We start from the raw sequence: 24,793 nt of genomic DNA, 5'->3' as shown, positions 1-24,793 counted from the left end.
GAAGTGACCCTAATGAACCGGAAGTGACCTTACGTAAACCGGAAGTGACCCCAAATGAAACCGGAAGTGACCCGAAATAAACCGGAAGTGACCTTTTACACCGGAAGTGACCCCCAATAAACCGGAAGTGACCTCAGCTTGACGGAAGTGCCTCTAACCAAACCGGAAGTGACCCAAATAGACCGGAAGTGACCCAAATCAAACCGGAAGTGACCTTATTTCAACATTAAGTGCTCTAAATACCTACATTTGCGCTAACTTTTGCAGTTTTTGCCCAATTAAACCCGTTTCAACATTTCAACCCCAAAAGTGAACCTCCTGAAGCTGTTTTTTTTTCCTTTTGTGCCAAATTTCATAAAAATTTGGCGCAATTGTTTTTCTTTTAATTCCCATTCATTCTCTATGGGGATTCAAGATTTGCTCTAACTTCTACATGTTTTAACCGATTCAACCCGTTCCAACTTTCAACTGTTCATCTTTTGCCTTCCTATTCCACAACTTCCCACTTACAAAAATTCTCTACAATTTTGTTTTTCTACTCTAATTTCTACATTTTTCAACCGATTCAACGCATTCCAACTTTCACTGTTCATCTTTTGCCTACCTATTCCACAACTTCCCACTTACCCAAAATTCCAAATTTTCAATTTTGAAATTCACACCCAATTTCCTTTTTCCTTTGTAATTTCGAATTTTTCCACCGATTCAACTCTTTTCAACATCATTCTGCAACATTCCCCAAGTATTTATTCAACCTCTTCACCTTCACACGCAATTTCTTCAGGAATTGCAAATTCTAGTTATTATTATTTTACTTATTCCGCTCACTTTTTTGTCCGTTAACTACTTCCACATACTTCAACCGATTCACTCGTTCCACTTTTCACTTATTCCAAATATTCATCACATGGGTGCTTACATTTTTTTCGTTCAAAAAATTTTCCGTTTTCACAAAATTTTTATTGATTGATTTATTTGATTTTATGGCAATTTTTCCCCCATTCATTCTTAATGGCAGATTCAACATTTCACATTTTTGTTGTTCCAGTTTGAAATTCACTTATTTCAACACATTCAAATAACATTGGGGACATTCCCAAACTTGCCAAATTCAAAAATTTCACGTTTTCACTTTTAGAATTTGCACAAAATTTTGCAAAATGTCACTAAATTTAGTTTTTCACTTCTAATTTCTACATTTTTCCACCGATTCAACTCGTTCCAACTTTCAACTGTTCATCTTTTGCCTACCTATTCAACACCTTTCCACTTAGCAAAATTTCCAAATTTTCAATTTTGAAATTCACACCAAATTTTCCAAAAATTTAGTTTTTCCCTTCTAATTTCTACATTTTTCAACCGATTCAACCCATTCCAACTTTATTCACTTTGTTCACCTTATGCTTACCATATTCGCCCCCTTCACCCCCACTTCCACTATGCTTTCACAATTCAACCCTTGACCCCCACTTCCAGAGTGGCGGCCATCTTGGATTTACCCTGAAGTGCCCCAATGAACGCGGAATGAACTGGAAGTGCCCCACATCAAACCGGAATTGACCCCCAATGAACCGGAAGGGACCTCAGGTAAACCGGAAGTGACCCCAAATCAAACCGGAAATGACCCCAAATCAAACCGGAAGTGACCCTTTTCAACCGGAAGTGACCAAAATAAACCGGAAGTGACCTCAGCTAGACCTGAAGTTCCTCTAATCAAACCGGAAGCGACCTAAATAGACCGGAAGTGACCTAAATCAAACCGGAAGTGACCATATTTAGACATTAAGTGCCCTAAATAGCTACATTTGCGCTAACTTTTGCAAATTTTGCCCGATTAAAACCGTTTCAACATTTTAACCCCAAAAGTGAACCTCCTGAAGCCATTTTTTTCCTTATGTTCCAAATTTCTAAAACTTTTGGCGCATTTTTTTTCTTTTAATTCCCATTCATTCTCTATTAGGATTCAAGATTTGCTCTAACTTCTACATTTTTTTAACAGATTCAACTCGTAACAACTTTCAACTGTTCATCTTTTGCCTTCCTATTCCACAACTTCCCACTTACCAAATATTCTCTACGGTTTTGTTTTTCTACTCTAATTTCTACATTTTTCTACTTATTCAACCCATTCCACATTTCAACTGTTCATCATTTTCCTACCTATTCCACAACTTCCCACTTACCCAAAATTCCAAATTTTCAATTTTTAAATTCACACCCAATTTTCCCAAATTTCCTTTTTCCCTTGTAGATTCTACATTTTTCAACCGATTCAACTCTTTTCAACATCATTCTGCAGCATTCCCCAAGTATTTATTGAACCTCTTCACCTTCACACGCAATTTCTTCAGGAATTGCAAATTATTATTATTATTCTACTTATTCCGCTCACTTTTTTGTCCGTTAACTACTTCCACATACTTCAACCGATTCACTCCATTCCACTTTTCACTGATTCCAAATATTCATGACACGGGTGATTACATTTTTTTCGTTCAAAAAAATTTCCGTTTTCGCAAAATTCACAAAATTCCGGCAAATTCTTCCCCATTCATTCTTAATGGCAGATTCAACATTTCACATTTACGTTGCTCCAGTTTGAAATTCACTTAATTCAACACATTCAAATCACATTGGGGACATTCCCAAACTTGCCAAATTCAAAAATTTCACGTTTTCACTTTTAAAATTTGCACAAAATTTTGCAAAATTTCACAAAATTTAGTTTTTCACTTCTAATTTCTACATTTTTCCAACGATTCAACTCGTTCCAACTTTCAACTGTTCATCTTTTGCCTACCTATTCCACACCTTCCCACTTACCAAAATTTCCAAATTTTCAAATTTGAAATTCACACCCCTCCGTGAGTCGTCACCTTATCGTGGTGGAGGGGTTTGCGTGCCCTTATGATCCTAGGAGCCATGTTGTCGGGGGCTTCATGCCCCTGGTAGGGTCACCCATGGCAAACGGGTCCTAGATGAGGGGCCAGACAAAGCACGGCTCATAGAAGCCCCTTATGACGATTGAAATAAATGGACTTCGTTTTCCCTCGCCCGGACGCGGGCTCTGGAGCCAGGCCTGGAGGCGGGGCTCGAAGGCGAGCGTCTGGTGGCCGGGCCTTCACCCATGGGGCCCGGCCGGGCATAGCCCGAAAAGGAAACGTGGGTCCCCCTTCCCATGGGCTCACAACCTGTGGGAGGGGCCGAAGGGGTCGGGTGCAATGTGTGCTGGGCGGCAGCCAAAGGCAGGGACCTTGGCGATCTGATCCCCGGCTGCAGAAGCTGGCTCTTGGGACATGGAATGTCACCTCTCTGGCTGGAAAGGAGCCCGAGCTGGTGTGCGAGGCAGAAAAATTCCGACTAGATATAGTCGGACTAGCCTCCACGCACAGTTTGGGTTCCGGTACAAGCCCTCTCGAGAGGGGCTGGACTCTCTTCCACTCTGGAGTTGCCCACGGTGAGAGGCGTCGAGCAGGTGTGGGTATACTTATTGCCCCCCGGCTGGGCGCCTGCACATTGGGGTAGCCTCCCTCCGCCTTCGGGTGGGGGGACGGGTCCTGACTGTTGTTTGTTTCTATGCACCAAACGGCAGTTCAGAGTACCCACCCTTCTTGGAATCCCTGGAGAAAGTGCTGGAGAGCGCTCCTTCTGGGGACTCCATCGTTCTACTGGGTGACTTCAATGCTCACGTGGGCAATGACAGTGAGACCTGGAAGGGCGTGGTTGGGAGGAACGGCCCCCCCGATCTGAACCCGAGCGGTGTTCTATTGTTGGACTTCTGTGCTCGACATGGATTTTCAATAATGAACACCATGTTCAAGCATAAGGGTGTCCATGTGTGCACTTGGCACCAGGACATCCTAGGCCGCAGTTCGATGATCGACTTTGTAGTCGTGTCATCGGATTTGCGGCCGCATGTTTTGGACACTCGGGTGAAGAGAGGGGCGGAGCTGTCAACTGATCACCACCTGGTGGTGGGTTTGCTCCGATGGTGGGGGAAGATGCCGGTCCGACCTGGCAGACCCAAACGCTCTGTGAGGGTCTGCTGGGAACGTCTGGCAGAATCTCCTGTCAGGAAGAGTTTCAACTCCCACCTCCGGCAGAGCTTTTCCCACGTCCCGGGGGAGGACGGAAGTGCCTCTAACCAAACCGGAAGTGACCCAAATAGACCGGAAGTGACCCAAATCAAACCGGAAGTGACCTTATTTCAACATTAAGTGCTCTAAATACCTACATTTGCGCTAACTTTTGCAGTTTTTGCCCAATTAAACCCGTTTCAACATTTCAACCCCAAAAGTGAACCTCCTGAAGCTGTTTTTTTTTCCTTTTGTGCCAAATTTCATAAAAATTTGGCGCAATTGTTTTTCTTTTAATTCCCATTCATTCTCTATGGGGATTCAAGATTTGCTCTAACTTCTACATGTTTTAACCGATTCAACCCGTTCCAACTTTCAACTGTTCATCTTTTGCCTTCCTATTCCACAACTTCCCACTTACAAAAATTCTCTACAATTTTGTTTTTCTACTCTAATTTCTACATTTTTCAACCGATTCAACGCATTCCAACTTTCACTGTTCATCTTTTGCCTACCTATTCCACAACTTCCCACTTACCCAAAATTCCAAATTTTCAATTTTGAAATTCACACCCAATTTCCTTTTTCCTTTGTAATTTCGAATTTTTCCACCGATTCAACTCTTTTCAACATCATTCTGCAACATTCCCCAAGTATTTATTCAACCTCTTCACCTTCACACGCAATTTCTTCAGGAATTGCAAATTCTAGTTATTATTATTTTACTTATTCCGCTCACTTTTTTGTCCGTTAACTACTTCCACATACTTCAACCGATTCACTCGTTCCACTTTTCACTTATTCCAAATATTCATCACATGGGTGCTTACATTTTTTTCGTTCAAAAAATTTTCCGTTTTCACAAAATTTTTATTGATTGATTTATTTGATTTTATGGCAATTTTTCCCCCATTCATTCTTAATGGCAGATTCAACATTTCACATTTTTGTTGTTCCAGTTTGAAATTCACTTATTTCAACACATTCAAATAACATTGGGGACATTCCCAAACTTGCCAAATTCAAAAATTTCACGTTTTCACTTTTAGAATTTGCACAAAATTTTGCAAAATGTCACTAAATTTAGTTTTTCACTTCTAATTTCTACATTTTTCCACCGATTCAACTCGTTCCAACTTTCAACTGTTCATCTTTTGCCTACCTATTCAACACCTTTCCACTTAGCAAAATTTCCAAATTTTCAATTTTGAAATTCACACCAAATTTTCCAAAAATTTAGTTTTTCCCTTCTAATTTCTACATTTTTCAACCGATTCAACCCATTCCAACTTTATTCACTTTGTTCACCTTATGCTTACCATATTCGCCCCCTTCACCCCCACTTCCACTATGCTTTCACAATTCAACCCTTGACCCCCACTTCCAGAGTGGCGGCCATCTTGGATTTACCCTGAAGTGCCCCAATGAACGCGGAATGAACTGGAAGTGCCCCACATCAAACCGGAATTGACCCCCAATGAACCGGAAGGGACCTCAGGTAAACCGGAAGTGACCCCAAATCAAACCGGAAATGACCCCAAATCAAACCGGAAGTGACCCTTTTCAACCGGAAGTGACCAAAATAAACCGGAAGTGACCTCAGCTAGACCTGAAGTTCCTCTAATCAAACCGGAAGCGACCTAAATAGACCGGAAGTGACCTAAATCAAACCGGAAGTGACCATATTTAGACATTAAGTGCCCTAAATAGCTACATTTGCGCTAACTTTTGCAAATTTTGCCCGATTAAAACCGTTTCAACATTTTAACCCCAAAAGTGAACCTCCTGAAGCCATTTTTTTCCTTATGTTCCAAATTTCTAAAACTTTTGGCGCATTTTTTTTCTTTTAATTCCCATTCATTCTCTATTAGGATTCAAGATTTGCTCTAACTTCTACATTTTTTTAACAGATTCAACTCGTAACAACTTTCAACTGTTCATCTTTTGCCTTCCTATTCCACAACTTCCCACTTACCAAATATTCTCTACGGTTTTGTTTTTCTACTCTAATTTCTACATTTTTCTACTTATTCAACCCATTCCACATTTCAACTGTTCATCATTTTCCTACCTATTCCACAACTTCCCACTTACCCAAAATTCCAAATTTTCAATTTTTAAATTCACACCCAATTTTCCCAAATTTCCTTTTTCCCTTGTAGATTCTACATTTTTCAACCGATTCAACTCTTTTCAACATCATTCTGCAGCATTCCCCAAGTATTTATTGAACCTCTTCACCTTCACACGCAATTTCTTCAGGAATTGCAAATTATTATTATTATTCTACTTATTCCGCTCACTTTTTTGTCCGTTAACTACTTCCACATACTTCAACCGATTCACTCCATTCCACTTTTCACTGATTCCAAATATTCATGACACGGGTGATTACATTTTTTTCGTTCAAAAAAATTTCCGTTTTCGCAAAATTCACAAAATTCCGGCAAATTCTTCCCCATTCATTCTTAATGGCAGATTCAACATTTCACATTTACGTTGCTCCAGTTTGAAATTCACTTAATTCAACACATTCAAATCACATTGGGGACATTCCCAAACTTGCCAAATTCAAAAATTTCACGTTTTCACTTTTAAAATTTGCACAAAATTTTGCAAAATTTCACAAAATTTAGTTTTTCACTTCTAATTTCTACATTTTTCCAACGATTCAACTCGTTCCAACTTTCAACTGTTCATCTTTTGCCTACCTATTCCACACCTTCCCACTTACCAAAATTTCCAAATTTTCAAATTTGAAATTCACACCCCTCCGTGAGTCGTCACCTTATCGTGGTGGAGGGGTTTGCGTGCCCTTATGATCCTAGGAGCCATGTTGTCGGGGGCTTCATGCCCCTGGTAGGGTCACCCATGGCAAACGGGTCCTAGATGAGGGGCCAGACAAAGCACGGCTCATAGAAGCCCCTTATGACGATTGAAATAAATGGACTTCGTTTTCCCTCGCCCGGACGCGGGCTCTGGAGCCAGGCCTGGAGGCGGGGCTCGAAGGCGAGCGTCTGGTGGCCGGGCCTTCACCCATGGGGCCCGGCCGGGCATAGCCCGAAAAGGAAACGTGGGTCCCCCTTCCCATGGGCTCACAACCTGTGGGAGGGGCCGAAGGGGTCGGGTGCAATGTGTGCTGGGCGGCAGCCAAAGGCAGGGACCTTGGCGATCTGATCCCCGGCTGCAGAAGCTGGCTCTTGGGACATGGAATGTCACCTCTCTGGCTGGAAAGGAGCCCGAGCTGGTGTGCGAGGCAGAAAAATTCCGACTAGATATAGTCGGACTAGCCTCCACGCACAGTTTGGGTTCCGGTACAAGCCCTCTCGAGAGGGGCTGGACTCTCTTCCACTCTGGAGTTGCCCACGGTGAGAGGCGTCGAGCAGGTGTGGGTATACTTATTGCCCCCCGGCTGGGCGCCTGCACATTGGGGTAGCCTCCCTCCGCCTTCGGGTGGGGGGACGGGTCCTGACTGTTGTTTGTTTCTATGCACCAAACGGCAGTTCAGAGTACCCACCCTTCTTGGAATCCCTGGAGAAAGTGCTGGAGAGCGCTCCTTCTGGGGACTCCATCGTTCTACTGGGTGACTTCAATGCTCACGTGGGCAATGACAGTGAGACCTGGAAGGGCGTGGTTGGGAGGAACGGCCCCCCCGATCTGAACCCGAGCGGTGTTCTATTGTTGGACTTCTGTGCTCGACATGGATTTTCAATAATGAACACCATGTTCAAGCATAAGGGTGTCCATGTGTGCACTTGGCACCAGGACATCCTAGGCCGCAGTTCGATGATCGACTTTGTAGTCGTGTCATCGGATTTGCGGCCGCATGTTTTGGACACTCGGGTGAAGAGAGGGGCGGAGCTGTCAACTGATCACCACCTGGTGGTGGGTTTGCTCCGATGGTGGGGGAAGATGCCGGTCCGACCTGGCAGACCCAAACGCTCTGTGAGGGTCTGCTGGGAACGTCTGGCAGAATCTCCTGTCAGGAAGAGTTTCAACTCCCACCTCCGGCAGAGCTTTTCCCACGTCCCGGGGGAGGACGGAAGTGCCTCTAACCAAACCGGAAGTGACCCAAATAGACCGGAAGTGACCCAAATCAAACCGGAAGTGACCTTATTTCAACATTAAGTGCTCTAAATACCTACATTTGCGCTAACTTTTGCAGTTTTTGCCCAATTAAACCCGTTTCAACATTTCAACCCCAAAAGTGAACCTCCTGAAGCTGTTTTTTTTTCCTTTTGTGCCAAATTTCATAAAAATTTGGCGCAATTGTTTTTCTTTTAATTCCCATTCATTCTCTATGGGGATTCAAGATTTGCTCTAACTTCTACATGTTTTAACCGATTCAACCCGTTCCAACTTTCAACTGTTCATCTTTTGCCTTCCTATTCCACAACTTCCCACTTACAAAAATTCTCTACAATTTTGTTTTTCTACTCTAATTTCTACATTTTTCAACCGATTCAACGCATTCCAACTTTCACTGTTCATCTTTTGCCTACCTATTCCACAACTTCCCACTTACCCAAAATTCCAAATTTTCAATTTTGAAATTCACACCCAATTTCCTTTTTCCTTTGTAATTTCGAATTTTTCCACCGATTCAACTCTTTTCAACATCATTCTGCAACATTCCCCAAGTATTTATTCAACCTCTTCACCTTCACACGCAATTTCTTCAGGAATTGCAAATTCTAGTTATTATTATTTTACTTATTCCGCTCACTTTTTTGTCCGTTAACTACTTCCACATACTTCAACCGATTCACTCGTTCCACTTTTCACTTATTCCAAATATTCATCACATGGGTGCTTACATTTTTTTCGTTCAAAAAATTTTCCGTTTTCACAAAATTTTTATTGATTGATTTATTTGATTTTATGGCAATTTTTCCCCCATTCATTCTTAATGGCAGATTCAACATTTCACATTTTTGTTGTTCCAGTTTGAAATTCACTTATTTCAACACATTCAAATAACATTGGGGACATTCCCAAACTTGCCAAATTCAAAAATTTCACGTTTTCACTTTTAGAATTTGCACAAAATTTTGCAAAATGTCACTAAATTTAGTTTTTCACTTCTAATTTCTACATTTTTCCACCGATTCAACTCGTTCCAACTTTCAACTGTTCATCTTTTGCCTACCTATTCAACACCTTTCCACTTAGCAAAATTTCCAAATTTTCAATTTTGAAATTCACACCAAATTTTCCAAAAATTTAGTTTTTCCCTTCTAATTTCTACATTTTTCAACCGATTCAACCCATTCCAACTTTATTCACTTTGTTCACCTTATGCTTACCATATTCGCCCCCTTCACCCCCACTTCCACTATGCTTTCACAATTCAACCCTTGACCCCCACTTCCAGAGTGGCGGCCATCTTGGATTTACCCTGAAGTGCCCCAATGAACGCGGAATGAACTGGAAGTGCCCCACATCAAACCGGAATTGACCCCCAATGAACCGGAAGGGACCTCAGGTAAACCGGAAGTGACCCCAAATCAAACCGGAAATGACCCCAAATCAAACCGGAAGTGACCCTTTTCAACCGGAAGTGACCAAAATAAACCGGAAGTGACCTCAGCTAGACCTGAAGTTCCTCTAATCAAACCGGAAGCGACCTAAATAGACCGGAAGTGACCTAAATCAAACCGGAAGTGACCATATTTAGACATTAAGTGCCCTAAATAGCTACATTTGCGCTAACTTTTGCAAATTTTGCCCGATTAAAACCGTTTCAACATTTTAACCCCAAAAGTGAACCTCCTGAAGCCATTTTTTTCCTTATGTTCCAAATTTCTAAAACTTTTGGCGCATTTTTTTTCTTTTAATTCCCATTCATTCTCTATTAGGATTCAAGATTTGCTCTAACTTCTACATTTTTTTAACAGATTCAACTCGTAACAACTTTCAACTGTTCATCTTTTGCCTTCCTATTCCACAACTTCCCACTTACCAAATATTCTCTACGGTTTTGTTTTTCTACTCTAATTTCTACATTTTTCTACTTATTCAACCCATTCCACATTTCAACTGTTCATCATTTTCCTACCTATTCCACAACTTCCCACTTACCCAAAATTCCAAATTTTCAATTTTTAAATTCACACCCAATTTTCCCAAATTTCCTTTTTCCCTTGTAGATTCTACATTTTTCAACCGATTCAACTCTTTTCAACATCATTCTGCAGCATTCCCCAAGTATTTATTGAACCTCTTCACCTTCACACGCAATTTCTTCAGGAATTGCAAATTATTATTATTATTCTACTTATTCCGCTCACTTTTTTGTCCGTTAACTACTTCCACATACTTCAACCGATTCACTCCATTCCACTTTTCACTGATTCCAAATATTCATGACACGGGTGATTACATTTTTTTCGTTCAAAAAAATTTCCGTTTTCGCAAAATTCACAAAATTCCGGCAAATTCTTCCCCATTCATTCTTAATGGCAGATTCAACATTTCACATTTACGTTGCTCCAGTTTGAAATTCACTTAATTCAACACATTCAAATCACATTGGGGACATTCCCAAACTTGCCAAATTCAAAAATTTCACGTTTTCACTTTTAAAATTTGCACAAAATTTTGCAAAATTTCACAAAATTTAGTTTTTCACTTCTAATTTCTACATTTTTCCAACGATTCAACTCGTTCCAACTTTCAACTGTTCATCTTTTGCCTACCTATTCCACACCTTCCCACTTACCAAAATTTCCAAATTTTCAAATTTGAAATTCACACCCCTCCGTGAGTCGTCACCTTATCGTGGTGGAGGGGTTTGCGTGCCCTTATGATCCTAGGAGCCATGTTGTCGGGGGCTTCATGCCCCTGGTAGGGTCACCCATGGCAAACGGGTCCTAGATGAGGGGCCAGACAAAGCACGGCTCATAGAAGCCCCTTATGACGATTGAAATAAATGGACTTCGTTTTCCCTCGCCCGGACGCGGGCTCTGGAGCCAGGCCTGGAGGCGGGGCTCGAAGGCGAGCGTCTGGTGGCCGGGCCTTCACCCATGGGGCCCGGCCGGGCATAGCCCGAAAAGGAAACGTGGGTCCCCCTTCCCATGGGCTCACAACCTGTGGGAGGGGCCGAAGGGGTCGGGTGCAATGTGTGCTGGGCGGCAGCCAAAGGCAGGGACCTTGGCGATCTGATCCCCGGCTGCAGAAGCTGGCTCTTGGGACATGGAATGTCACCTCTCTGGCTGGAAAGGAGCCCGAGCTGGTGTGCGAGGCAGAAAAATTCCGACTAGATATAGTCGGACTAGCCTCCACGCACAGTTTGGGTTCCGGTACAAGCCCTCTCGAGAGGGGCTGGACTCTCTTCCACTCTGGAGTTGCCCACGGTGAGAGGCGTCGAGCAGGTGTGGGTATACTTATTGCCCCCCGGCTGGGCGCCTGCACATTGGGGTAGCCTCCCTCCGCCTTCGGGTGGGGGGACGGGTCCTGACTGTTGTTTGTTTCTATGCACCAAACGGCAGTTCAGAGTACCCACCCTTCTTGGAATCCCTGGAGAAAGTGCTGGAGAGCGCTCCTTCTGGGGACTCCATCGTTCTACTGGGTGACTTCAATGCTCACGTGGGCAATGACAGTGAGACCTGGAAGGGCGTGGTTGGGAGGAACGGCCCCCCCGATCTGAACCCGAGCGGTGTTCTATTGTTGGACTTCTGTGCTCGACATGGATTTTCAATAATGAACACCATGTTCAAGCATAAGGGTGTCCATGTGTGCACTTGGCACCAGGACATCCTAGGCCGCAGTTCGATGATCGACTTTGTAGTCGTGTCATCGGATTTGCGGCCGCATGTTTTGGACACTCGGGTGAAGAGAGGGGCGGAGCTGTCAACTGATCACCACCTGGTGGTGGGTTTGCTCCGATGGTGGGGGAAGATGCCGGTCCGACCTGGCAGACCCAAACGCTCTGTGAGGGTCTGCTGGGAACGTCTGGCAGAATCTCCTGTCAGGAAGAGTTTCAACTCCCACCTCCGGCAGAGCTTTTCCCACGTCCCGGGGGAGGTGGGGGACATTGAGTCTGAATGGACCATGTTCCGCGCCTCCATTGTTGAGGCGGCCGACCGGAGCTGTGGCCGTAAGGTCGTTGGTGCCTGTCGTGGCGGCAATCCCCGAACCCGCTGGTGGACACCGGCGGTAAGGGATGCCGTCAAGCTGAAGAAGGAGTCCTATCGGGCCGTTTTGGCCTGCGGGACTCCGGAGGCAGCTGACAGGTACCGGATGGCCAAGCGGAACGCGGCTTCGCCGGTTGCTGAGGCAAAAACCTGGGCGTGGGAGGAGTTTGGTGAGGCCATGGAGAATGACTTTCGGACGGCTTCGAGAAAATTCTGGTCCACCATCCGGCATCTCAGGAGGGGGAAGCAGTGCAACGTCAACACTGTTTACAGTAGGGATGGCGTGCTGCTAACCTCGACTCGGGACGTCGTGAGTCGGTGGGGAGAATACTTCGAAGACCTCCTCAATTCCACCTACACGCCTTCCATTGAGGAAGCAGGGCCTGGAGACTCTGAGGCGGATTCTCCAATCTCTGGGGTCGAAGTCACTGAGGTAGTTAAAAAAACTCCTCGGTGGCAAGGCCCCGGGGGTGGATGAGATCCGCCCGGAGTTCTTAAAGGCTCTGGATGTTGTGGGGCTGTCATGGCTGACACGCCTCTACAACGTTGCGTGGACATCGGGGACAGTGCCTCTGGATTGGCAGACTGGGGTGGTGGTTCCCCTCTTTAAGAAGGGGGACCGGAGGGTGTGTTCCAATTACAGGGGAATCACACTCCTCAGCCTCCCTGGTAAGGTCTATTCAGGGGTGCTGGAGAGGAGGGTCCGTCGGGAGGTCGAACCTCGGATTCAGGAGGAACAGTGTGGCTTTCGTCCTGGCCGTGGAACAGTGGACCAGCTCTACACCCTCGGCAGGATCCTCGAGGGTGCATGGGAGTTCGCCCAACCAGTCCACATGTGTTTTGTGGACTTGGAGAAGGCGTTCGACCGTGTCCCTCGGGAGGTTCTGTGGGGGGTGCTTCGGGAGTACGGGGTGCCGAGCCAACTGATAAGGGCGGTTCGTTCCCTGTATCACCGATGCCAGAGTCTGGTCCGCATTTCCGGCAGTAAGTCGGATTCGTTCCCAGTGAGGGTTGGACTCCGCCAAGGCTGCCCTTTGTCACCGATTCTGTTCATAATTTTTATGGACAGAATTTCTAGGTGCAGCCGAGGCGTTGAGGGGGTCCGTTTTGGGGACCTCAGCATCGCGTCTCTGCTTTTTGCAAATGACGTGGTGCTGTTGGCTTCTTCAGGCCGTGATCTCCAGCTCTCGCTGGAACGGTTCGCAGCCGAGTGTGAAGCGGTCGGGATGAGGGTCAGCACCTCCAAATCCGAGTCCATGGTCCTCGATCGGAAAAGGGTGGAATGCCCTCTCCGGATCGGGGATGAGATCCTGCCCCAAGTGGAGGAGTTCAAGTATCTTGGAGTCTTGTTCACGAGTGAGGGGAGGATGGAGCGCGAGATCGACAGGCGGATCGGTGCAGCGTCGGCAGTAATGCGGACCCTGTACCGGTCCGTTGTGGTGAAGAGAGAGCTGAGCCAAAAGGCAAAGCTCTTAATTTACCGGTCGATTTATGCTCCTACCCTCACCTATGGTCACGAGCTATGGGTCGTGACCGAAAGAACGAGATCCCGGATACAAGCGGCCGAAATGAGTTTTCTCCGCAGGATGTCCGGGCTCTCCCTTAGAGATAGGGTGAGGAGCTCGGTCATCCGGGAGAGACTTGGAGTAGAGTCGCTACTCCTCCACGTTGAGAGGAGCCAGATGAGGTGGCTCGGGCATCTTATCAGGATGCCTCCTGGACGCCTCCCTGGGGAGGTGTTCCGGGCATGTCCCACCGGTAGGAGACCCCGGGGACGACCCAGGACGCGCTGGAGAGACTATGTCTCTCAGCTGGCCTGGGAACGCCTTGGGATCCCCCGGGATGAGCTGGATGAAGTGGCTGGGAAAGGGAAGTCTGGGAGTCCCTCCTAAAGCTGCTGCCCCCGCGATCCGACCCCGGATAAGCGGAAGAAGATGGATGGATGGATGGATGGATGAAATTCACACCAAACTTTCAAAAAATTTAGTTTTTCCCTTCTAATTTCTACATTTTTCAACCGATTCAACCCATTCCAACTTTATTCACTTTGTTCACCTTTTGCTTACCATATTCACCCCGTTCACCCCCACTTCCACAATTCAAGCCTTGACCCCCACTTCCAGAGTGGCGGCCATCTTGGATTGACCCTGAAGTGCCCCAATGAACACGGAATGAACTGGAAGTGCCCCAAATCAAACCGGAATTGACCCCTAATGAACTGGAAGTGACCTCAGGTAAACCGGAAGTTACCCCAAATCAAACCGGAAGTGACCCAAAATCAAACCGGAAGTGACCTTTTTCAACCGGAATTGACCTAAATAAACCGGAAGTGACCTCAGCTAGCCCGGAAGTTCCTCTAATCAAACCGGAAGCGACCCAAATAGACCGGAAGTGACCCAAATCAAACCGGAAGTGACCATATTTAGACATTAAGTGCCCTAAATAGCTACATTTGCGCTAACTTTTGCAAATGTTGCCCGATTAAACCCGTTTCAACATTTTAACCCCAAAAGTGAACCTCCTGAAGCCATTTTTTTTCCTTATGTTCCAAATTTCAAAAAATTTTGTGGCAATTTTTTTTTCTTTTAATTCCCATTCATTCTCTATTAGGATTCAAGATTTGCTCAAACTTCTACATTTTTCAACAGATTCAACTCGTACCAACTTTCAACTGTTCATCTTTTGCCTTCCTATTCCGCAACTTCCCACTTACCAAACATTCTCTACGGTTTTGTTTTTCTAACCTAATTTCTACATTTTTCAACTTATTCAACCCATTCCCCCTTTCAACTGTTCATCATTTTCCTACCTATTCCACAACTTCCCACTTACCCAAAATTCCTAATTTTCGATTTTGAAATTCACACCCAATTTTCCCAAATTTCCTTTTTCCCTTGTAATTTCTACATTTTTCAACCGATTCAACTCTTTTCAACATCATTCTGCAGCATTCCCCAAGTATTTATTCAACCTCTTCACCTTCACACGCAATTTCTTCAGGAATTGCAAATTGTAGTTATTATTATTCTACTTATTCCGCTCACTTTTTTGTCCGTTAACTACTTCCACATACTTCAACCGATTCACTCCATTCCACTTTTCACTGATTCCAAATATTCATGACACGGGTGCTTACATTTTTCTCGTTCAAAAAAATTTCCGTTTTCGCAAAATTCACAAAATTCCGGCAAATTCTTCCCCATTCATTTTTAATGGCAGATTCAACATTTCACATTTACGTTGCTCCAGTTTGAAATTCACTTAATTCAACACATTCAAATCACATTGGGGACATTCCCAAACTTGCCAAATTCAAAAATTTCACGTTTTCACTTTTAAAATTTGCACAAAATTTTGCAAAATTTAGTTTTTCACTTCTAATTTCTACATTTTTCCACCGATTCAACTCGTTCCAACTTTCAACTGTTCATCTTTTGCCTACCTATTCCACACCTTCCCACTTAGCAAAATTTCCAAATTTTCAATTTTGAAATTCACACCAATTTTTCCAAAAATTTAGTTTTTCCCTTCTAATTTCTACATTTTTCAACCGATTCAACCCATTCCAACTTTATTCACTTTGTTCACCTTATGCTTACCATATTCACCCCCTTCACCCCCACTTCCACAATTCAACCCTTGACCCCCACTTCCAGAGTGGCGGCCATCTTGGATTGACCCTGAAGTGCCCCAATGAACGCGGAATGAACTGGAAGTGCCCCAAATCAAACCGGAATTGACCTCTAATGAACCGGAAGTGACCTCAGGTAAACCGGAAGTTACCCCAAATCAAACCGGAAGTGACCCAAAATCAAACCGGAAGTGACCTTTTTCAACCGGAAGGGACCTAAATAAACCGGAAGTGACCTCAGCTAGCCCGGAAGTTCCTCTAATCAAACCGGAAGCGACCCAAATAGACCGGAAGTGACCTAAATCAAACCGGAAGTGACCATATTTAGACATTAAGTGCCCTAAATAGCTACATTTGCGCTAACTTTTGCAAATTTTGCCCGATTAAACCTGTTTCAACATTTTAACCCCAAAAGTGAACCTCCTGAAGCCATTTTTTTTCCTTTTGTTCCAAATTTCAAAAAATGTTGGCGCATTTTTTTTCCTTTTAATTCCCATTCATTCTCTATTAGGATTCAAGATTTGCTCAAACTTCTACATTTTTTAACAGATTCAACTCGTACCAACTTTCAACTGTTCATCTTTTGCCTTCCTATTCCACAACTTCCCACTTACCAAACATTCTCTACAGTTTTGTTTTTCTACTCTAATTTCTACATTTTTCAACTTATTCAACCCATTCCACCTTTCAACTGTTCATCATTTTCCTACCTATTCCACAACTTCCCACTTACCCAAAATTCCTAATTTTCGATTTTGAAATGCACACCCAATTTTCCCAAATTTCCTTTTTCCCTTGTAATTTCTACATTTTTCAACCGATTCAACTCTTTTCAACATCATTCTGCAGCATTCCCAAAGTATTTATTCAACCTCTTCACCTTCACACGCAATTTCTTTAGGAATTGCAAATTCTAGTTATTATTATTATTATTATTATTATTCTACTTTTTCCGCTCACTTTTTTGATGCTTAACTACTTCCACATACTTCAACCGATTCACTCCGTTCCACTTTTCACTGATTCCAAATATTCATGACACGGCTGCTTACATTTTTTTGTTCAAAAAATTTTCCGTTTTCGCAAAATTCACAAAATTCCGGCAAATTCTTCCCCATTCATTCTTAATGGCAGATTCAACATTTCACATTTACGTTGCTCCAGTTTGAAATTCACTTAATTCAATGCATTCAAATCACATTGGGGACATTCCCAAACTTGCCAAATTAAAAAATTTCACGTTTTCACTTTTAAAATTTGCACAAAATTTTGCAAAATTTCACAAAATTTAGTTTTTCACTTCTAATTTCTACATTTTTCCACCGATTTAACTCGTTCCAACGTTCAACTGTTCATCTTTTGCCTACCTATTCCACACCTTCCCACTTACCAAAATTTCCAAATTTTCAATTTTGAAATTCACACCAAATTTTCCAAAAATTTAGTTTTTCCCTTCTAATTTCTACATTTTTCAACCGATTCAACCCATTCCAACTTTATTCACTTTGTTCACCTTATGCTTACCATATTCACCCCCTTCACCCCCACTTCCACAATTCAACCCTTGACCCCCACTTCCAGAGTGGCGGCCATCTTGGATTGACCCTGAAGTGCCCCAATGAACTCGGAATGAACCGGAAGTGCCCCAAATCAAACCGGAATTGACCCCAAATGAACCGGAAGTGACCTCAGGTAAACCGGAAGTGACCCCAAATCAAACCGGAAGTGACCCAAAATCAAACCGGAAGTGACCTTTTGAAACAGGAAGTGACCCCGAATAAACCGGAAGTGACCTCTGCTAGACCGGAAGTGCCTCTAATCAAACTGGAAGTGACCCAAATAGACCGGAAGTGACCCAAATCAAACCGGAAGTGACCATATTTCAACATTAGGTGCCTTAAATACCTACATTTGGGCTAACTTTTACAAAGTTTGGCCGATTAAACCCGTTTCAACATTTTAACCCCAAAAGTGAACCTCCTGAAGCCGTTTTTTTTTCCTTTTGTTCCAAAAATTCCAAAAATGTTGGCGCAATTTTTTTTCTTTTAATTCCCATTCATTCTCTATTAGGATTCAAGATTTGCTCAAACTTCTACATTTTTTAACCAATTCAACTCGTACCAACTTTCAACTGTTCATCTTTTGCCTTCCTATTCCACAACTTCCCACTTACCAAAAATTCTCTGCAATTTTGTTTTTCTACTGTAATTTCTACATTTTTGAACCGATTCAACCCATTCCAACTTTATTCACTTTGTTCACCTTATGCTTACCATATTCACCCCCTTGACCCCCACTTCCAGTGTGGCGGCCATCTTGGATTGACCCTGAAGTGCCCCCAATGAACCCAGAATGAACCAGAAGTATCTCAAATCAAACCGGAAGTGACCTTAGGTAAACCGGAAGTGACCCCAAATCAAACCGGAAGTGACCCCAAATCAAACCGGAAGTGAACTTTTTAAACCGGAAGTGACCTTTTTAAACCCCAAAAGTGAACCTCCTGAAGCCTTTTTTTCCTTTTGTCCCAAATTTCAAAAAATTTTGGTGCAATTTTTTTTCTTTTAATTCCCATTCATTCTCTATTAGGATTCAAGATTTGCTCTAACTTCTACATTTTTTAACCGATTCAATTCGTTCCAACTTTCAACTGTTCATCTTTTGCCTTCCTATTCCACAACTTCCCACTTACCAAAAATTCTCTACAATTTTGTTTTTCTACTCTAATTTCTACATTTTTCAACTTATTCAAGCCATTCCACCTTTCAACTGTTCATCATTTCCCTACCTATTCCACAACTTCCCACTTACCCAAAATTCCAAATTTTCAATTTTGAAATTCACACCCAATTTTCCCAAATTTCCTTTTTCCCTTGTAATTTCTACATTTTTCAACCGATTCAACTCTTTTCAACATCATTCTGCAGCATTCCCCAAGTATTTATTCAACCTCTTCACCTTCACACGCAATTTCTTCAGGAATTGCAAATTCTAGTTATTATTATTCTACTTATTCCGCTCACTTTTTTGACGCTTAACTACTTCCACATACTTCAACCGATTCACTCCGTTCCACTTTTGACTTATTCCAAATATTCATGACACGGCTGCTTAATTTTTTTTTGTTAAAAACATTTTCCGTTTTCACAAAATCCACAAATTTCCGGCAAATTTTTCCCCATTCATTCTTAATGGCATATTCAACATTTCACATTTACGTTGTTCCAGTTTGAAATGTACTTAATTCAACACATTCAAATCACATTGGGGACATTCCCAAACTTGCCAAATTCAAAAATTTCACATTTTCAAATTTGCACAAAATTTGCAAAATTTCACTAAATTTAGTTTTTCACTTCTAATTTCTACACACTTTATCCGATTCAACTCATTCCAACTTTCAACTGTTCATCTTTTGCCTACCTGTTCCACACCTTCCCACTTGCCAAAAATTCCACATTTTCACGTTTAAAATTTGCGCCAAATTTCATAAAATGTCCTTTTTCACTTACTTTTTCAATATTTTCAACCGATTCAACCCATTCCAAAGCATTTACATCCTTCCAGTTTCAAATTCAGCACATTCAAATCACATCGGAGACATTCCCAAAATTGCCAAATTAAAAAAAAATCACTTTTTCACGTTTAAAATTTGCACAAAATGTTGCCAAATTTCATTTTTCACTTCTAAATTCTACATTTTTTAACCGATTCGATTCGTTCCAACTTTCAACTGTTCATCTTTTGCCTACCGATTCCACACCTTCCCACTTACCAAAAATTCAAAATTTTCAATTTTGAAATTCACACCAAATTTTCCAAACCTGAAGTTTTTCTCTTCTAATTTCTACAGTTTTCAACTACTTCAAGCTGTTCCAATTTTAAACACCATTCTGCAGCATTCCCAATTATTTTTCAGCTTCTTCGCCTTCACACGCAGTTTCTCCAGAAATTTAAAATGCTAGTGTTTATTTTGATACTTTGTTTCCCCGTTTTAAATTCCTGTTAAATTTATTCATTTATCATAAACTACCCCTTCCATGTACTTTTGCTTCACTTCCCTCTGTTTGGGTCCTCAATCCTGCTACCCTAACATACAGTTAATGGCCATGTAATTTTATGCCTAGTGTAGACTATATGCACGAAATACATCCTATGTATGAACTCATGGTAGTAGTATTTTAAGGACACCTGTTAGGGTTGACAAATTATTTGGATTGTATGATTGTGTTGGAATGTAGATTATATTGATTAACCAGATACAGAGGAAGAAATCAAACTTCTTCTGTTCCCCAACATTGTAAAAAAAATTGTTAAGACCCCCTGCTCTGATTTGACCAGATGCCGGGCGTTCACCAAGTCTGTCTCACCCCCACCCTGTTTTCTCTCAATAAATACTCTCTTGCAAGAGACCAAAGGCAGACTCCTTTCAAGCATCTCTGTACCACACAGGGCACTGATGGCATCTCCGCTTGCAAGCGTAAAATGGCCAAACTGTCTCACGTGTGGTTCTTGCAAAGAAGTTAGAGTGAGCAACACTCTTACAACACCCAATTCTAATTACTGCAGACTATTAGTAGCAATAGCGTCTCATCTCCAATACATGAACCAGAAGCATTACACCCGACTTAATTCGGCTGATGCAGTTAACCCTCGTTATGTGCAATTAGAATACACATAATCCATAATCCAACGTAGTTGCACCCATTCTAGAAGTATTGACCCACTGAAATGATTCATGAGTTAAACGTGGCCTGCTAACCTTTTCTGGATGCACAAAAAGTTGTTATGGATGTTGACACCGTTAAAACTTGCTTTGATCAATGCAGCGATGGACACCACCTTCATCATGGACATTGAGGGGGTGAGTGGGGTGGATTTGGGCTGGTTTTTCTGTATGTTTATCTCTGTTATATGGCTAGCCTAAAAAAAATTATTCATCACCACTGAAATTTTGAAATTACAATGACATCACCGGCATAATAAAACGATGAATACCCTCCCCCCTCTAATTTTGAAGCACTGATGAATAATTGATGATGCAGCGATAAACAAACTGTGTTTTGTGCTTGTGGGAGGTGGGAACATTGTTTTCTCAGACCAGAAGTAGCACTTTCTTATGACAAGTGTATTGCATGTGTGTGTGCAGATTGTGCGAGAGGATCGCAGCATGGAGCAGATCGTGTTTCCCGTCCATCCCATCTGTGAATTCCTAACAGAGGAATCCAAGATACGTGTGTTCAATACGACGGAACAGGATGAGCAGGGCTCCAAGGTGACACACTTCTTCGAGCAGACAGCCTTTCTGCATGGAGAGATGGAGTGGCAAAAGAAGCTACGGAGTGAGTCTGAGGGGCTGTCAGTGTCATTATTCAGGATTACGTCTCACACACTAATGAGGTTTTTTTACTTAAAATTTCTTTCACAGACAGTTTTGAAATGCTCTCACACTCACTACCTTAAACGGATTGACTACTGACACATTTTCTCTTTCACTACCAAACCATTTTCAGACATTTTACTAAAACACTCTCCAACACTCTTAGATGCATAAGTGGGTCAAAAATGACCTGGTGAGGTTGTTTTTTTCAAATATCTTTGTAATTAAAAACTGTTATCATTTTATATTCCAGGAATTCCTCAAAAAACATGTTATTGACATCATGCTATTGACATTTTTAACTTATCTATTATATATTTTGAGAAATTGTAGTTTTTGTATTACTACCCCAAGTTTCCATAAGTGGGTCAAAAATGACCCACATGCATTTTCTATCAAATCCAATGGGAACCTTTGATCCTCATCAACTATGGCTGTCAGGAGTAACTTTACTCTGGACCACACACTCTATATGAGAAGTGTGACTCCTCACGAAGATATTTTACATAGCAAGAGCTGATATATGTAAGTATTATCTCATATAATATTGTTTGTGTCTTTCATGACTGTTATTATTTATGAACAAATTAGCATACTTTCTAACTAGGTAACACTGGCTCGCTAACTAAGATAGCTTACATTATTATCGATTGTGTTTGTGTGTGTGTATGCGTGCGTGTGCGCACATGCACGTGCACTTGCCATTCATGATTGCGTGTGTGTGGGCGCGCGTGCACATGTGCTTGCTGTTCAAGATTGTTGTGTGAAAGAGTATGTTATTATCTTCAAGAAATTATATTACTAGCTTACACTTCATAGCTAACTATGTTTGCTAACTTTACTCTAGTGTGTATTAGTGTGTGTGTGTGTGTGTGTGTGTGTGTGTGTGTGTGTGTGCACGTGTGTGTGTGTGTGTGTGTGTGTGTGTGTGTGTGTGTGTGCGTGCGTGCGTGCGTGTGTGTGTGTATTTAGCTACTCAATATGTTGAGAACATTACTCCTATATTTCCTCAACCTCTATCATGGCTGCTAGATACACAGCTGAAGTGGCCCTAAAGATGCTGGATGATGATGATGATGATGATGATGATGATGATGATGATGATGATGATGATGATGATGATGGAGAGGCAGAAATGGGGTTGGACTCCGAGTCTGACATTTCAGCTGATGAGGACCCAGACTACTGTCCAGTTGGCAGTGGCAGTGGTCCACCAGGAAATCCAGCTGAACAGGATCAATCTGACACAGAAGATTTTTCTTATCTCTCCTCTGAAGAAGAAAGTGTCCAAATTATATCAAACAGAATGAGTCGGAAGGGCTCTTACAGGAGCGAGTTACCACCTACACAGGGCAGAACACAGAGCCACAATACCCTCAGAAGTAGGCCGGCGCCTGCACAGGGGCTTAGCACCACTGTCTCGCCAAGAGATGCATGGGAGCTCTTTATCACTGATGATATAATACAAGAGATGATGTAGTGCACAAACCTGGAAGGACGGAGAGTTGCAACAGCTAGAAGAAAAACTGGAAAAATATCAGCAAAAATTAATTCATGGCCTTCATAGGATTGACCCTGCTTGCAGGAAGTGAGAAGAACTAGGATGTTTCAGTCCGTGAGATATTTGGAAGTCCTCTACATAATCCCATGTACAAGGCCACAATGTCGATTGGGAGTTTTGAAGACATTTGCCGTGCCTTGCGCTTTGATGATAAAAGGACCAGAGCCTCCCGGCTAGAAACAGACCACACGGCAGCCTTTCGTTATGTATGGGACTTGATTCTGGTCAATTGCCAACAGCGATTCATCCCCAGTGATTGTGTTACTGTGGACGAACAGCTTGTTCCTTACAGGGGTAGGTGCAAGTTCCGACAGTACATGCCAAGCAAGCCTGCAAAGTACGGCCTAAAAATATTTTCTGTTTGGGATGCATCCCCTATGCAATAGATGGCATAGTTTACACGCGGAGACAACCAGGAGAAGAAGTTCAGAAGAATCTGGGTGAAACCATTGTTAAGCAGTTGTGTAGTCAATTTATACACACAGGTCGTAACGTAACAATGGACAACTTCTTCACCAGTGTGCCTCTTGCGCAGCATCTATTGGATAAAGATTTCACCATTGTGGGGACTCTACGCCAGAACAAGCCAGATATCCCTCCTCTGATGAAGCCTTCCAAGTCCAGGGAGGTTAACAGCACAGAGAATCCAAACAATGGCAATCCTACCATGGTCAGCTATGTCAGGAAGAAAGGAAAGGCTGTTGTGCTCCTGAGCACGATGCACCACAACAAAGTAGTAGATGAAAATAGCGCGAAGAAAAAAACAGAAGTGATCACATTTTACAATAAGACAAAAGGAGGTGTCGACACCACTGACCAGATGGTTGACACATACACCTGCATGCGCCAAACACAGAGGTGGCCCATGGTGCTGTGGTATAATATGATGGACATCGCCACCCTGAATGCCTACACCTTTTTCACAGCTCAACACCCAGAATTCAAGAGTGGCATCACCAATGCACGACGGCTCTTTCTCAAAGAGCTGTCAAAGGAGCTTGTCACACCACACATGAGGAGTCGGCTGGAACGCTGCCCCCAGCTACAAACCAGATTATAGAAGCAATGGAAAGGTGTGGGGTGACAAAACCCACAACCCAGGCACAGGAAAGTAGCTGCCTGGGCCAACCAAAGAGGAAGAGGTGTCAGATCTGTCTTGTGTGCAATGATCACAGCCAGAAGATGGTAGTTTGCCTGAACTGCAGGCAGTGCTGAGAAAATGAGACAAAACACACACATGCACGCACGCAAACACACACACACGCAGTTCGCAGTTCACAGTTTTTCTATTGTTGTTCCATGTAATTTTTCTTTTTCAAAAGTGTTAAAATGTGGAAAATAAAGATATTTCAAACATTAAATCATTATTTTGTAAATAATGTAAATATAATACTTAATGTTATATATATATATATATACACACACACATTTATATGTGTGTTTATTCTTAAGCAAAATGGCAAAAAATGGCATAAAACACATTCATTCTAATATGGGTAATTTTTGACCCACTTATGGAAAGAGTGTAGGTTCAGTCACTCATGCATCTAATGTTTTCACATGTACTAATGAACGATCTAATGCCCAACAGAAAAAATATTCATTCACATATACTATTGGAATGCTCTCTCATGCACTACCGAGAAATTATTCACTCATGCGCGACTGGAAAAGTATTCACCGACTACGACTAGTCGTAGTAGTGTGTTTAGGCGAATGATTTTCTAGTCACATGTGAGTGAATAATTTATTCGGTTCGGAAGATGAATAAATGACTATTCATCTTCCGAACCGTTTATCCTTAAGAGGGTTGTGGGTGTGCTGGAGCCTATCCCACCTGTACGGGGCAGGGTACACCTGCAACTGGTCGCCAGCCAATCTCAGGGCACACAGAAAACAGCCATTCACACTTGCAATCACACCTACTGACAATATGGAGTTGTCAATTGTCCTACCATGCATGCTTCTGGAATGTGGGAGGAAACTAATAAAACCTTTCAGTCCAACAAAGAT

General features: G+C 42.7%; 1 protein-coding gene across 1 annotated transcript in view; it reads left to right on the top strand.

Moving 5' to 3' along the window:
* Positions 1 to 24,793, top strand: part of itpr3 (inositol 1,4,5-trisphosphate receptor, type 3) — a 459,677-nt gene that overhangs the window by 354,707 nt on the left and 80,177 nt on the right. The window contains exon 49 of the mRNA XM_049754123.2: positions 20,989 to 21,181. Coding sequence (XP_049610080.1) covers positions 20,989 to 21,181 — 193 coding nt within the window. The remainder of the gene's footprint in view (positions 1 to 20,988; positions 21,182 to 24,793) is intronic.

This window comes from Syngnathus scovelli, chromosome 2 (assembly GCF_024217435.2).
Source record: "Syngnathus scovelli strain Florida chromosome 2, RoL_Ssco_1.2, whole genome shotgun sequence".
NCBI classification, from domain to species: Eukaryota; Metazoa; Chordata; class Actinopteri; order Syngnathiformes; family Syngnathidae; genus Syngnathus; species Syngnathus scovelli.
The sequence above is the reverse complement of the archived record's forward strand: the minus strand, read 5'-3'. Positions and strand labels throughout refer to the sequence as shown.